This window comes from Chaetodon trifascialis, chromosome 4 (genome assembly GCF_039877785.1).
Source record: "Chaetodon trifascialis isolate fChaTrf1 chromosome 4, fChaTrf1.hap1, whole genome shotgun sequence".
In the NCBI taxonomy this organism is placed as follows: Eukaryota; Metazoa; Chordata; class Actinopteri; order Chaetodontiformes; family Chaetodontidae; genus Chaetodon; species Chaetodon trifascialis.
The window spans coordinates 20751344-20767257 of NC_092059.1; the positions used below are offsets into that span (position 1 = coordinate 20751344).

At 42.1% G+C, this 15914-nt stretch overlaps 1 protein-coding gene across 4 annotated transcripts in view; it reads right to left on the reverse strand.

Annotated features, from left to right (window-relative positions):
- The window catches only part of ddah1 (dimethylarginine dimethylaminohydrolase 1), a 75043-nt gene that overhangs the window by 11672 nt on the left and 47457 nt on the right, over positions 1-15914 (reverse strand). For all 4 annotated transcript variants that reach the window (XM_070961295.1, XM_070961292.1, XM_070961293.1 and 1 more), the window contains 3 exons: positions 10291-10390; positions 7015-7088; positions 1084-1203 (listed from right to left, as the gene is read on the reverse strand). In XM_070961295.1, coding sequence (XP_070817396.1) covers positions 1084-1203; positions 7015-7088; positions 10291-10381 — 285 coding nt within the window. In that variant the 5' untranslated portion in view covers positions 10382-10390. The remainder of the gene's footprint in view (positions 1-1083; positions 1204-7014; positions 7089-10290; positions 10391-15914) is intronic.

Here is a 15914-nt window from a genome sequence, read left to right on the forward strand (position 1 = left end):
TGATGCTGGAATATAAAATCAATTAGCATGTGTGTTTATGCATAGATTCTTGACTTCTTGTGTACTCTTCAGCAATGCAAACATGCTTACAAACCAACAAGTCTGACCTTGTGCTGCTCTTGAGTGCTTTGCCTCATTAGGATGTGTTGTCAGATGGTCTGGTTTTAATTGCCTCTGAGATATACTGACTTTTACAATATTTAAAGTAACCTTGTGTAACGCTGGGCCAGTAGGGGGGGGTATCACACTAGGAGGTGTGTGGAAAGCCCTTCCAGTGAGGATCCGTCAAGGCCAAGGGTGTATGTGCTTGTGTGTAAGTCTTCATAGTTATGTAATTAGACGAACAGCATGTGTGTCGATGATGAGCAAATACGTATTCCACTGCGTTTCAGTCGTTTGCGCCGTCCCAAAAGCTCACATACAGACTCATATGATGATGTCTGGGAATTTTAGGGATAATTCCATCATAGGGATGGGCTGAGATTTATTATTCTCGTTGTGAACAATCAATCTGTCTCTGTCAGGGTGTAAACTGCCTCTTCTTCATGTTAAGTCCTTCGCCATCCCCTGGGTTTAGTTTTTGAGGGCTTTTGCTGTGACAGAGCTCGATCGATTCAGAAGCCTTTTACGCGGTAATGAGCTCAAGCTGTTTCACGGAGGGACAATACCTTTGCCACTGAAGATGAAGTGCGAGTGCCAGGGGCAATCCCCTCAGATTAGCTGAGAATATGAATTAATGAGGAGAGATTAAGGTGACAGGTGGTTTCAATGCACTGGCAGTGGGAGGTAGCAATCAAGCTGTAAGTAAGGGAGTCTGCTCTGAATCAACACATGTGATGTCCCGTCTTGTAGTGCTATTCATGCTAAATACTTTGCAGAACGGGAGAAAAAGGGACAGGGCTGCTCATATCAACGCACATAGAGCCAAAAGTCAACCAAAGAAGAAGAAGAAAAAAAAAGAATCAGCTGCGTCAATGTGCGTCATAGTTATCTTAACAATGCCACTGCATTGATTTAGTCGTTTCCATGACTACAGCTGGGGGAAGCAAGAAACAGGATGATGCTTTCACTGCACATGCACACCTTGATGGTTTTCTGTGCTGGTTCACTGGAGCCGATGACAATGAGTCCTGGTCCTCCCATACTGCAGATGCTTTTCAGGTGCAGCCCTCCCACCACAGGCACAGTTGACACGGCGTAGTCCTGCAACACAAAGCCCAGTTAGGTGAAGCAAAAACTGGGATGGGACAGGACCAGGTAGCAAAAAATTATTTCAATTAATGTCACCTCTCTGAGCAGGAATTGGGTTTATGCCTGTCTCTGCCAACGCACTCTTTACTCACAATTGTAATTCCTTATAGGCAGTATAGGTATAGGTAGTACAAAAAGAGACAAATATTATGCACAGCAATAATGTCTGAATAACCCGATATAAAAACACTGGTGATACTGTCCCACACATGCTGACAATGAACTCTGTAGATGATCAATGTAATGGTGAACAGAATAATAGAAAGAGATTTATATGCGGTTTAATCCTAATGTGATACTCTTCATTCATCAAAGGATTGGAACGTACAAATGTGTGTGATCACTCACTGAAAGTGTTCCTTTGTCACTGACAATACTTCACAATCCTTTCCAAGCACAACAGCGCTACAGCTCCACTCAGCGCAAGGGAAATGATATGATGCTTTGAATTCAAAGAGCACTATAGTGGTTTATGCAATGGCATTAATCTGGGCCTAAAGTGGCCTTTAAAAGTGTTGGGCAGCTCTGGGGCGGAAAGAGCAGGAGTGTCTGTGAGATGATGTTAGTGAGCTCAGGGCTCAGGGGGACATTACAGAGCAACTTGTAGGAGCCTGATTGGAAAATCTTCCTCTGGCTGCAGGATGACAAAACGAAAGGTAATATAAAATGGCACTGAAAGCAATTGCCACTGATAACAGTTTGACCACCTGGACATGGCTGCTGGTAGAGGATTTATTATATATTTATTTATGTTTCTCTATAATATTAAATACTGACAGATAGATGAGCAACAATCACAATGATTGGAAAAAAGAAAAAACTTTTATATTATTGAGAGTAACACTCAAAATCTTAGCTAATTTGCTTCAACAGGAATGCATGGGTGTGGCTTGATCACATTTAACTGACAGTGGCTTGGCAACAAGAGCCAACAACACTTCAACTGTCATCACATTGTGTTTGAAATGTCTACATCTAAACTCTGATTGATGCACAAGAGCACATGACATCACTTTTTTTTCCCCACTGAGCTCTACCCTCTTCAATCCAGTGAGACAACACAGACATAAAAACCTCTCATGAAATGACCAAAGCTGTTCTAACTGTGGCAGATGTTGGACCCCATCGCTCATAGCCAGACGCTTCTTAATGAAAATATCAGTTTCAGGGCCTTAAAATCTCTAAGCTTTCAGACTGAGGATAAAAACAGCTTTCTGCAAGTAATAGCATCCATACTGATTGATATATAGCCTATATCAGTGCAGCATATGATACAGCACTGTATAGCGACCTGCAGTGTTTTATTAATTTTTAGCCTTTGACAGCTGATTTTGGACTGATCCCTTCATTAAAATGCCAGTTGAAACCCTAGCAAGAATGAAAGCCTGGGCTCCATATTTGAAGAATTATTACACTGCATACTCTACTGAAAAAACATCATTTTACCACTGACTTTGTTTTGATTTTGATTTACAGGGCTGGAAGAATTTCCCCCTTTCAAGTTGACTGATTGAGCATTTGATACATGGACTCACAGCATGTGACAGTTAGACATACTGTAAGCCTTTTGAGAAGTGCAAACGGCAGAGTCGGCTCCTACAGATATTTGTAAAGGCTGCAGTGATACTGAGCTGTAATTTGAATTATGATAGGATGTGAGACTTTAAACTTATTTTCCAAGGCCTGTACTCCCTGAATCTATGCGAGTACATTTATATGATCGTATAAATTTTGGTTTGCGCCTAAGAAAATAACTTCCCACCGACATCCATGTGTTTTTTTAATCACATAATATGTTTTGCATTGGTTTTTACAGCTCATAGTTTCATAAAACCCTATGAAGTATAGTGTACACTTTCCATCGTTACACTCCATTGTGACATTTTCCATTCAAGTATACGTTAACACTTTTCAGGTCAATATTTGCACTGCATCATTAGCTCCATCACAGCGCCATGATTCACTGAAACAATTACTGTGACTGAATAGAAGAATAGCACTTGGCAGCTCATCATGCAAAAAACCTAAATTACCCCATCCTTGATGTTTTCCTGAACTCTTTCCCCAGCACTTGTTTAGCAGACCCTAAAGGACAACTGGGAATTATGTAATCTGAACTTTCTTCATTCCTGATCCATGAACAGGAAGTTCTGTTGCAGTAAAATTATAAATACGAGTCATATTTTTCTATTTATGAAGATAAATCTATAAGGGAATGAAGGGAGAGACAGTTTCTTTTTATTTGCACTAACAGGCTGACACACTGTCATGCTGTGACCTGAAAAGACCCGACTGACTAACCCGGAAGCACAGCAGACTGAGCTTCCCTGTCGAGGTCTTTAGCGGAGTCCATGTTCGTGTCTTATTGGTGCGAGTTGGAATTCAACACCTCTTAGCTGGAGAAGGAAAGATTTGGCCTCCTTACTTAATCCACAGCACCATCTATTCTGACCCCTGCAAGGACCATAAAGTAAAGAGCGTCAACATCTGCATGCAGTTGTTGAGTGCTAAACAAACCTGGCAACAAATGATCTTGAATTTGATAATCAAAGGAAAAAACAACAACGACAGGAGGAACTGATCAGATAAAAAATGGAAAAAACAATAATGGACGCTCAAGCGATTTTTCCGAGTGTCATTTCCCAGAGACGCATCATTAAGTCTGTCTTATCAAAGATAACAGAAAACACAGAGGGATCCATAATGAGGAATTCAAATCAGATACAGATGGGAAGATGGAAGCACAGCAAAAAGGCCGTTCATGTTACCGTAATGTGTTGAACTCTTCATGCCATGACCCACCTCTGAACTTGAGAGTCAGCCGGTTTTCTCTTTTGATATGGTCTCTCAGAGAAAATCCAAAAGCAATATGCATAAGTCTGAGGTATGAAACCTCACATTACAATAACAGTAAACAAGATAGATAGAATCAGTCTGTGTCTGTGACCCGTTCTGTTTGTAGGCTGCGTGCCTAAGTCCTCCCTGTTTGCCTGAGTCTGTTGTTTCAGCGATGTTTGGGATATTTTGTGGAACATTTCCTCTGGATGTGTGGATCATACGTGGGTGTGATTGCTCAGCTCAGCTGCGGCTATCAAGGTCAGGCCACAGTGTACGGAAGTTATTCAGACTGTAGTTAGAAGGGAAAAGATGGCGAAACCATTTAAAATGTAAAATCATTGACATGAGCAAGGGTGGAAAAGCTGTAGATCAGGCTGACACACTTCCTGTCACCTTTAATTTATGGATAAGGCTGGCGATCAATATCATTATTCACTTGTCTCTCAATACTTTCTGACTTCCTGGCCTTTTTCTAAAAGACTAAAGTATTTGCAGCAGCAGGACAGTGTACAGTGCGTGGGAGTGACTTAACCACACGAAGGAACCCAATGCGGCGCTGTAGGTCACTTAAGTGTTTTTAATCCTTTCTGGACAACAATGGCAGAGTAATAGGCTTTATCAGGTTCTGGCTACACAGGCAGTACTTCAGTGGTTAGTAGGATCGATTTATTGTTTGCTTTTGGTCCTTTTACTGGATTTGTTGACAATAACAAAAATACAGAATATCACCAGACTATCACCTTTTCACAGTGCTTTTCTCTGACATGAGATCACTTGACAGCCTGTTATAGATGAGTAAAATGGTGATTGTGTTGCATTTTGTCCAATTCAAAAGGAGAAAAGACAGGATAACAGTTGCCATTCTCATGTTTGTAAATTATATTTTGGGAAGACAGCATTTATTTACAAGGTAAAGAAGGGAGCGCCTGTATACTTCCATATTATTTTGACCTCTTTATGCCACTGTGCTTGCTCTTTGTAATACTTGGCTGTAATGACTAAATTTCCCCGGTGTGGGATCAATAAAGTCCTATCTTATCTTAGGACTGAGCTTTAAAGGCAATGTTTAACATGGAGGTATTGACTGATGATAATGTTGTTGGTGCTGCTGCTTTAATTATAAATATGACTCAACAGCAATATGTAAGAACTGTGAGGAATACATATATATAAGTAATAATAGCACAGGACAAAGGTGTTCATAGAGTGATTCATGAGAGAGGTCTTATCCTCCAAATCACCTTTTTAATCAGTGTCATCAGCTGCTGGTTTGATCACTGTGTACAGAGGTGGCAGAATTTTGCATCAATAGCCGATTAAAAATGCCCCAAAGCCAGCTGAGGCCTGGACCCGGCCACTAACAACTAATTGCCACTGGGACTCTTTAAAGCTGCATCCATCAATCCATACCCTCAGAGTGCTCCGCTTCAGTGGTGCAAAATCACAAAGCAGAAATTCTTTTTAATTGTACTCTGCACAAGTATTTATCTTTGTGGTTACTCTCACTTTAAGGGCAATGAAACTTTCACTTCCCAGACTATTTTTGTTGTCCCCTACACAAGTTACTGTATAAACAAATATATATAGTGTGTTCAGAGTTCCACCCAGTCTGTGCAGTCACTGCACAGAAGTGCTGGGCGGATGAATAAACATGTCAGTTTGCCTCTGGTGTCTGACATGAACTCATCAGCAAATGTGCTTTTGCTAACTAGCTAGCTTACAAACACATCAGGGTACTTTGAACAGCCAGCAGGCGTGTCAAAGGGTTTCCACATCTCCTAGCAACAGCTCATGTTTGTATGTCCTCCATAATATATAGTGGGCACAGGCAGCATGGCCTTGGCACAGACTGGAAGTCGGACATCCACAGCCAGAACGGCAAAGCCAATTCAGGGAAGGAACAAATGGAGGCAGAGATATAATGGATAGAGAGAAGGGGGTGGGGGTGGGGGTGGGGGTGAGGCAGAGATGGATGGAGGCAGAAATGGAATGGGAGAGGGGAGGTAGAACCGAATGGAAAAAAGTAAGCGAAATGGAGTGATGATGATGTTATCTTCGTGGTCTGAAGCTTTTATGACTGAAAACATATTTATCTCTTCATTTCTTGTTTGTGATGTCTGATCACTCACAGCAGGCTTGCGTTTCGGGACCATTTAAGACACTTAAGAAGTAAGTTGTGGTTTTATATTAAAGAAGGGAATCTATTTGAAAATGGTCATCCATTCTCATACAGTAATGTGGCCAGAACAGCACACAGAGTCAATATCATTTCTGTATTTTCATAACGATACACACAGTTAGCACACATCCTCTGAAGCTTCAGTTATTTTACATACATTTTTGGGACTATCCTACCCATATTTTGTCTTGAGACTGGTTTAAGATACACTATTTACTTTTATTTATTGATACTGAAAGCTGCTCTAATCAGTATTTTTATATAATCAATGGGTCAGATGTGTAATGGGGAAATTAGCATGTAGTGACACATCCACAGAGATATTAAAACCCCACTCTGGAGCTGTTCTCAGGTCTGCAGAGCTTTATAGCTTTTTTCAGCTCACTTTACTGTTTTGGTTCACTACGATTTCCCTCAGCTTTACATGGAAACCAAAACAGAGCTAATGGGAGAGTGAACATTGGACTTACATTTGACAGGTGGTCAGAGACACGACTCCAAATAAAAGTGGACGTTACTCAGTGTCTGTGTGTAACTAGGCAACTTTCAGCATGTTTGCCATGTCAGCTTTATAAGGTGCTAATATGTTAGTGTTGTTTCTTCAGGGCTTGCGTATACAGATTATGTAATTGGTCACTTATACCTTCTCAAAAATGACTGACACAAAAGTGTCTTAACATCCATGGTACTTAAGCATTAATTGTAATTCGGCCACTTTTTACAAAATCGTGCAAATGGAAACTCACCTTAAAGGTATCAGCTAGGATCTCTGCTCCTCTCTGATTGGTCCGTTTGGAAAGTCCCACAAAGAACTCTCGGCCTGAGGAAAGAAAAAATGTCAAATTCAAATTCAATGCAATAAAACACAACTTTATTTATGTCTCACACAGCGGCCATTTTCCTCTGACATAACGCTCAGGATGGGAACTCAAACACCGTTATCAGAAAGATAAGGTCGTACTGTTGTGCTCCAGACTGCAAGTCAGATAAACGCAGGACATCTGACAAACTGTTATCATTACCACGCTTCCCAATTGCAGTGAAATGATGACAGATAAGAACAACTGTGAATGGAGAATGAAATTCAGGAGGGAAATATTTATTGGTAAGCATGAAATATGACCAGATTATCTACCATTTGACACTGAGCCATATGTCAAGGTAAAACAACATATTTGATAACCCATTAACTACCATTAGAGAACGACTAAGGTTAGCATTCAGCCACTTCTTAACTACCACTGCCTTCTGATAGTGTAACACAAAACGTTAGAGAAGGCATAAATTAATTCTGAAAAGTCAACGCACATTTTGGACATTATTGATTAAACCTGGAAGTAAGACACACTGGATGTAATCAAGCTGATAATGTAATGTAACAAAGCAGGTATATGCTGCCAGCCTCTTCACAAGACGTAAAACAATTATTGCTAAAGTGCCTGGAACGCACTTTTGTGTTGGACGTCATCTGCAAGGAACATTATACAGAAATATGTGACCCAGTGAGCACAATGTGTTACAGCATTGCAAGCTTGATTACATCCAGTGCCTTTCACTCACAGGCTTAAATAAATGTGTCCAAGACGTGCCATGACATTTCAGAATTAGTTCACGCCTTTCTTGTCACATAATGTAACACACCGAACCGAATGGTAATGTTAGCTAGGAGTGGTCCCTGTGTTTATACCGCTTACAACCTGGAACACAGCAGTACAACGTTTTCCTTTTCTGATAACGGCATTTGAGCTTCTCACCCTGAGCGAGATGTTGCATGGAGCAGCTCGCCTCCCAGATCGAATGCATACACTAAATCAGCACTTACATCAATACATAACTGCACATATCCTAAAAGATACACAAGGTAATGAGGCCATACCAGAAGCATTACAAATTAAGATTAAGAGTAAGATTTACTTTTATTGATCACTGCACACACGCTACAGGGAGGAGACTGCACACACGCCATGCTTCATGAAATTATTTTCTCCGCATTTGACCCATCTTGGTCAGTCGTTCCTCCGCGGCAGAGTGCCACCGTGCTACCTATGAGCAATTGTGTAGGCAGACAGCAGAGGGGATATAGGACTATAATGACATTATGAATACACATACAACACCTAAAAAGTTCATCTTCAAGGCTAAAAACCTTGATTACCAGCAACACAGCGAGCCTGTGGAGCCACAGCAGCTGAACACTGCAGTCACCACAGAGTGCACATTATGCTCGCCCGTGAGAAAGGCCAACTGTGGTCAATATGGTGGGGCTAAAACAGACAGAACCCTGATTGCCTGGCAAGGCTGCAGCAGCACACTGAGCTCAGGGATGGACTCCTAATGTAGCTGCTGAGCCTTTACAAAATGAGCCGTTAGCCAGGGCCCTGCCAACAGGAAATGTTTCTAGCCCTGCCATGTGAAACCGATTTCAGCTGGAAGGAACGAGAGCACAAAGCCAGTGTCTAGAAACCCAATTAAGTGTACTATGCTTTTTCCTAGTTGCCTGCGCAGTGTAGAAGAAACTGACCCACATTTTAACTCACCACACGACTGCAACAGAATGTACAGAAGATCTAATAAAGACCACCATGCTCTTGACTCTCTGCCTTCATCAATTTTATTACCTGATGACAGGAATAAGAGGCCCGTGGTGAGAGCTGCAGTTGGACCATGCAGTATGGTACACAATGTTTTAGCTATAGATTATTTTTCGAGAATAATTCTGCTTAGTGAGCTGAGGCACCAGGTCATCGAGGCCGCACAGGGGAAAGGCTGTGTGGAGGATCCCGAAACACAGACACGCGTTCATGGACACACTTAAAAATATCTCCTGCTCTGCCGTAAGTACATACAGTACATACTTCTTATATGGAAGAAGTGGCTGACAGTAAAACCCAAGTTGAAGTCAGTTATGAAATAAATGACACATGATGTGTCTTGAGATGCTGAGAAGTGGCACAGAAGACCACAACACTCCACAAGCCGACTAGAAACACGAACATTATGCTGCTCCTTTAAATATGTTTTGGAATGGTGGGAGAATTTCTGCATTTCTTTATGGACGTGAGGGGGATAATCTAAAGTAGAAAACACGTCATTACTGACCTCAGGCACTGAAGCAAGGTGGAAAAACATGGACTCCTTCTATAAAGTTTTTGTGAAGCTGCTCACAAGAACCAGATATTTATTGTACGGGTCGAAGCCAAAAAGGGACTTCTCTGTGTGCTGATTGACGTAAAAGCGTGCAGAACTGGAAATCAAATTGAATGCATTGACGCTTGTAAAGTATGTTTTTCCAGTTTACTGTGCGCTAAGCAATGCTCATTTACTATCATATTGGGAACTTTTGTGCTCAGGGACACCAGCATAAAATAGAATTTGCATTGCATTACACCTCTCCTTGCTTTATATAAGTTTAATGTTTTTGTGCATTGTCCCTAAGACGTCCTCAGTTCAACTTACAGGGCAAACTTTGCAGTTTACAAGCTGTAAGAAAATCAAAATCAACAGTATGGTGTGTGATCCATCGTACGCCTTCTTACTGACGGGTGTTATGAACACTGATGTCTGCTGTCAGGGCTTTTATTGCTGCTAAATAATAAATGAACATCTCTTCTGTTTTGCTGTAGATTCTGATTAAGATAAGGTGAATAAGGTGTGAAGCTTTGTTTTTGTGTTTTTTTTTTTACTCACGGTATTTTGTAGTGTCAAAATGAAGTTGTACGCTGGTCTATGTTAAATACATCTGAACGTGCTTACAAGATCCTGATACGTCTCCTTCCACAACAACCACATATTCTAAACTAAACTGCATTTTAGGGTTTGACTTGGAGTTTAGGTCACTCATGTTGTGCAGGAGATAAAACCTGAGGAATCATAACAGCGTCATAGCAATCCCACAGTACTACATTTTAGGCTGACACATATCCACATTTGCTCCCAATACAGACTTCATGATGCCATCTACTTTATGCAACTATGTGATGTGAATGGTCTCTGGCTGTTGTTTGATTGGGGACAAAGTTTACCTGTAAAAAGTACATCTCCTCCATCCAGTGTAGCGGTCTCATCAGTCATTTCCACAATGTTCAGATTCAAATCCTTCAGGGCTGCTTTCATATGCTCCGACTGGAACAAACACAAGGACACAAACAGAGACATGGTTGAAACATCTCCTGGAATGATGTAATGACTATGATGACGTGTAGTTTGCCACCCCACCAAATGGGCCGCACCATCAGCATTTTCTATGTTCACAAATATATGGTCCAGTTCTTAACAGACACCTGTATACAAGATGAGGACAATCAGTTTGAGGATTTTCTATGAATTTCTGTGAGGCACAGTCACTCGCAATACCCAGATTCCTGAGCCTGAGCACAAGGAAACGAAACCTTTTCTCACCAACAGGTTGCAATGACATCATCTTAATGAGCCATGAAATGATGTCATTTTGGAGGAAGTGTGTTAAAAGTTTTACAAGGCAGTGGCTGCGGAAAATAGGTACACTGAAGGACCAACACACACTCTAAAAAAGCCTCTTCCTGTCCCCATGTTCTGGGTCACCTGTCTTTCATATATTTATAGGAAGGAAGTCAAAGGACGGCTGCCACCCGGGTGACATTAGCATATATTATGAAATGCATTCCCTGGATGGAAATCCACATTTAACCTGCATGTCCCCTCTGCTGAACTGGAAAGCTGAGGAAAGAGCAGGTCTGTTTCTGGCTGAACTTGGTCTGGTCTGCTCTCCCGTCTGACCGCCCAGAGTGATTTTACTGTCCTGTTTTTGGGGTTCCTACGGGGGTAGTTTCCAAGGCCAGTCATGTTAGCGAGAGCATCAGTGTTTCCACAGGTCCTATCTCACTATGACCTCAGCCTGCTCACTGTGCTTTTTGGCCAACAAAATGCTTCTGCTTCTCCTCATTTGCGGAGGGCCAAACCATGAGGTCATCCAGGTAGACTGCCATGCATTCCCAGATAACACAACGAAGGCCTGCATGAGGACACATGAATATACAAAGGTCCTTTCCTCACACCCACCCACACATTCAGCACAAATACATACACAAAGTGGCATTATCCACTTTATTAGGCACAACTTGCCAAATCTAGCAAGTCCTGCAGTAAATCCTCCTCACAACTGTTGTTTTGGAGGCTGCAGCTCAGTTGTATTGCATTGTACCGACAGGTGTTTCTACTATTCTGTCCACCTATTTATACCAACTTAGGCTAAATCCACAAACTGGATTTTCCAAAATGATCACACATTTGTATTAACACCTCTAAAACAGTTTGAACAAAAGCATTACAACCTTCATGAAGCAACAGCAGGATGTATTAGACTGCATTAACTTTAGCCAGGTGTACCTTACAAACTGGCAACTGAGTGTATTCTCAATACGTGCTCTTATGCGTTCGCTTTCACAGCTGACTGTTTGAATGACTGTCTCTTTAACTGAACCTGTGACCCAGTGGCACTTCTCTGATGTGCTCACTTTCCAGAAGTAAGACAGCGTGACCCCACAGAATACTCCAACTTTCCTCCTCCGTGTTACATCTTCACTGCAGGCATTTCGCTCGTCTTTCTGCTTCATTTAATCAGGCAGAACACAGCGTCCTTCAAAGGAACTGGCTTCACAAATGTATTAGTGGTTTCTTAAAAGCTCTGACAGCGGCAGCAAGCAGCATATTAAGTGTAGGTAACAGTTAATCCCTCTCATTTTTTGTTAGAGCAAAACAAAGACACCGCCAAGGCACTTTCTGCTATTCATTTAGTTGGGTTTGTAGATATGTTGGGTGGCAAATAAAAGGTTGAGCCAGATTCTGAGAGTGTAAATAACCCAGATGGTTGAAAGAGAACTTGCGCTTTTAATGTTACTTATGTGTTATGTTGTTTTTGTGTCCCATTGCTGTCGAGTCTCAGCTTATCCCAGCAGAGTTATTCCTACTGATTCATCGTTAGTGAGGAAGCCTCAGCTCAAATATTTAATGTATTAACAAAGACCTTGTCTGCATGTCTGTGCCCATCAGCCAGGCCAGATTTGCACAACAAAGCTGGAGAGCAGACACCTAATATTTTATACCCACATCATATTGAGTATATAATTAAACAACACTCTGACAACAAGGCCACACACACTGCGCTGTGTCTCCACCATCATTATCAGCCACTGCTTTTTGCTTTCTTCTTCTATCTGCAGCACACTGGAGCCTCCACTATCACAATGATTGTCTGCCCAGGAATCTGCAGGACTGTATGAAGCAGCTCTTTACTTCATCTCTCTGGCATTTCCTCTGACATCACTGGAGGTGATGTGACCCAAAGGGTGTTGAGGCCCCCCCCTCACCATGTGAAACTTAATGGCCCCTATACATAGACAACAGCATGATATCAGCTCTGTCTGCTGGGTGTGTGAGGTGGAGAACATCAATTAGACCGTCTTTCTACAGTGACCCAACAAATGTAGCTCATGAGTTTGGATGAGATATTTAGTGCACATGGAAAATAAGGACAGAAAAAAAAGAAAAACTACATTAGTATCATGTCACCACATTTTAGTGGAGTTTCTCCCACTAAAGCATGAGTGCACACCGAGGAGAAGAGTGATTGCGCACCGTGTGATGTAATGGTCTTGTGTATACAGTTTGTGAGTGGTCCGACATACATCTGACTACACATACATAAATTACAGACTTCATCACTTACTATAAATAAACAAAGGCTGGCAGCCAAACCCTGCAAGAAAAACTAGAGTAATAACAACGAAAATGTTCACAAAGCAAACCTTATCGAGTACCAATCTGTGGCTTTTGAGCCAAGTGGCAGCATCATCCAATCTCTTCCAACATCAATTTCAAGTGAATTAAACTCGCAGTTTACATCAGCACCACGTATTGGTTCGGTCTCATTGTCATTTAAGTGTCCTTGCACTGTACGACCAGGTGTGATCTGGCTCTGGCCCATAAATGGCTTCCAGATTTGGCCATTTTGTGGATGCAGACAGAGAATCAGCTTCACTTAGCAGATGCCCATTTGGGCCTGTGACAACATCAGAAACTGGACAGGTAAGCATGGGCTGTGCTGGATTTAAGGCACTTTTGCACCAAATTATTCTCCCAGAAGGAACTGGTCCACATCCTGAATCGCACAGCATTCAAGGTCCCAAGCAATCCAATCGGGATTCTGACTGAGAAAAATCACTCATGCTTTGCACTGATTAAATAGAAATGCTGCATTTGTTGCTGCATCTCATCCCAAGTGATGCCCCGCTGGTTTGAGATCCTGGGAGTTATCGGAGCACCTCTTGTTTGTGGGTGGATTCATCTGAAAATGCTACAATGGCCACAAAGCGATCTACACTGTTTCCATACAGTGCGGTGTTTAAACACGTCTCAGCTGGCACCTTAAGCCAAGAAAACCCTCCTAACACCATCACACCTCCATCTGCCTGCATTCTTCATGTTGTTTACGCCACATTTTGACACTACCATCAGCATGTCATCAAAGCAACAGGGATTCAGTGAAGCGGATAACCTAAATACTTGTGCTTTGCTGGCAGGACGTTCCCTGCTTTCACACAACCGCTTCAAGGCTCAATGAGGTTTCTGTTCTGACATAACCTTCTACAATCATTGAAATCTCACACTGTTCAGCCACAATTCTTGTTTTAATCCAGTTTTCACATAAATCACACGTGCACACACGTCTGTTGTACATACTGTTCAGGAGTCACGGCCATGTTATTACTAGACAAACAGAGAACTGCCGTCCTTCAACGATAAAGCAGCCGATGAATATTACTGACATTTAAGTGTCTTCTTCTTAAGCCATCTTCATCTTATTCTTTTAATGGAATGAATGCTTGTTTATCGGTTGTAGTGTAGGTTTTTGCAGAGCATTAAGTGCTGTAATCATGAATGACAAAGCTAGCCGCTGTATAGCAGGAATACAATAAGCGTGCCACTTCAAGTCCTAAACAGCACCCCACAAATACACTGTTAATTACAGCAGATTAAGCTTGAAGCTGAGGTTCTGCAGTTTCCTCATGTGATTCATATTGCATTTACCAAGACATAAATCCATCCACCGCTTACAGTCACCAATTTCAGGTCCATTAATCATTGAGTCAGGTATATGTTTGTCAATACCTCCTGATGTGACTGGTTTTGGTAGTTACAATGCCCATTATGTTGGAGGCACACAGTAGAGATCATTATACTCATTATACATTATACATTATAGTCAGACTGAAGGTTATTTTCTGTCGTAACACTCAGTTATCGTCAACAGTGAAGTGCTAGTGTGGCCTTTAAAGGAATAGTTCAACACTTGCTTGCTTTCTTGTCAGGAACTATAGAAGATTGATAGCAGTTTCATGTTTGTTCAGTAAGCAGGGCTAGCAGTGTCCCCTTTTTCAGTCTTTGTGCTAAATTAAGCTGCTGGCTGTAGACTCATGTTTATCTAACTCCAGGCAAGAAAGCACAAAAGCGTATTTACCAAAATGTGAAACGACTCCTCTAACATGAGCAGATGTTTCAAGCTTCATATGATGACCTTTGACTAAACTGGAGGCTCTTTTATAACTGATTATCCTGTTTTTTAGCCGCTCTCTCCTCTCTGGCTCTAGTTCTCTTCCTCTTGTACTTCAGTGTCTTTGTCTCTCACATTCCCTCTTTTCTCTTTAGACCCTCGTGGCAGGGTCAAGAATGCTCCTACAGTGGCTTCTCAAGCAGAGTGGCCTATTATTTCTCACTGTGAGGGACATCCAATACCCCACCCGGCTTAGATGCCAGCTCACTTTGCCAGCACCCCCCCACCCCCACCCCCCACCCCCCCTCCCAGTGCTTGGCCAGGCAACATGCTGTTAGCCAGCACCCTGCTTTGAATGAAAAAGGCCTTTTAAAATTCATTAGGGGCTGAAGGCTCTGAGATTCAGCCAGTCTGCCTGCCACATTCCTGCCGTTCCAGCACAGGACAGGGGAGATGGAGCAGAGAGAACAGCCTTTTATTTGGGGCTTTTTATGGACCTCTTCTCCCTTCTCTCGCCCCTGGTACCCGTGGATATCGCATTCTGCTAAAAAGGACCATCAGTCTGATAGAGCACGGTGCATTTGGAAAGGGAATAGAGTACACAACAATAGCATTCCTGAAGGTCATCCTAGCCTCCCTACACCAGGCAACAGAGTCCCACGCTCCAACATAATGGGGATGCAGCATTCCTCTGCACCTCACACGCAAGGGGGTCAGCCTCTTTAAATGGAAATTATCAGCTGCAGTTTGCGCATTTAAAAAGTACATGAAAACAATGGCACAATATTATGTTAATTATAAAACAACAAAAGAGGAATTTAAGCAGGAATTTTGTCACGAATAATTATTATTTCTTGCCTTCAATAACCAAACCGGTCGAGGCAGATGGCCGCCCACCCAGAGCCTGGTTCTGCCCGAGATTTCTGCCTGTTAAAAGGAAGTTCTTCCTCGCCACTGTCGCCAAGTGCTTGCTCATTGGGGAACTGTTGGTTCTCTGTAGATAAAAGAGCTTGGTCTGTACCTGCTCTATATGGAAAGTGTCCTGAGACAACTTCTGTTGTGATTTGGCGCTATACAAATAAAATTGAATTGAAAATTGAATAAATTTGTCCGATTTAA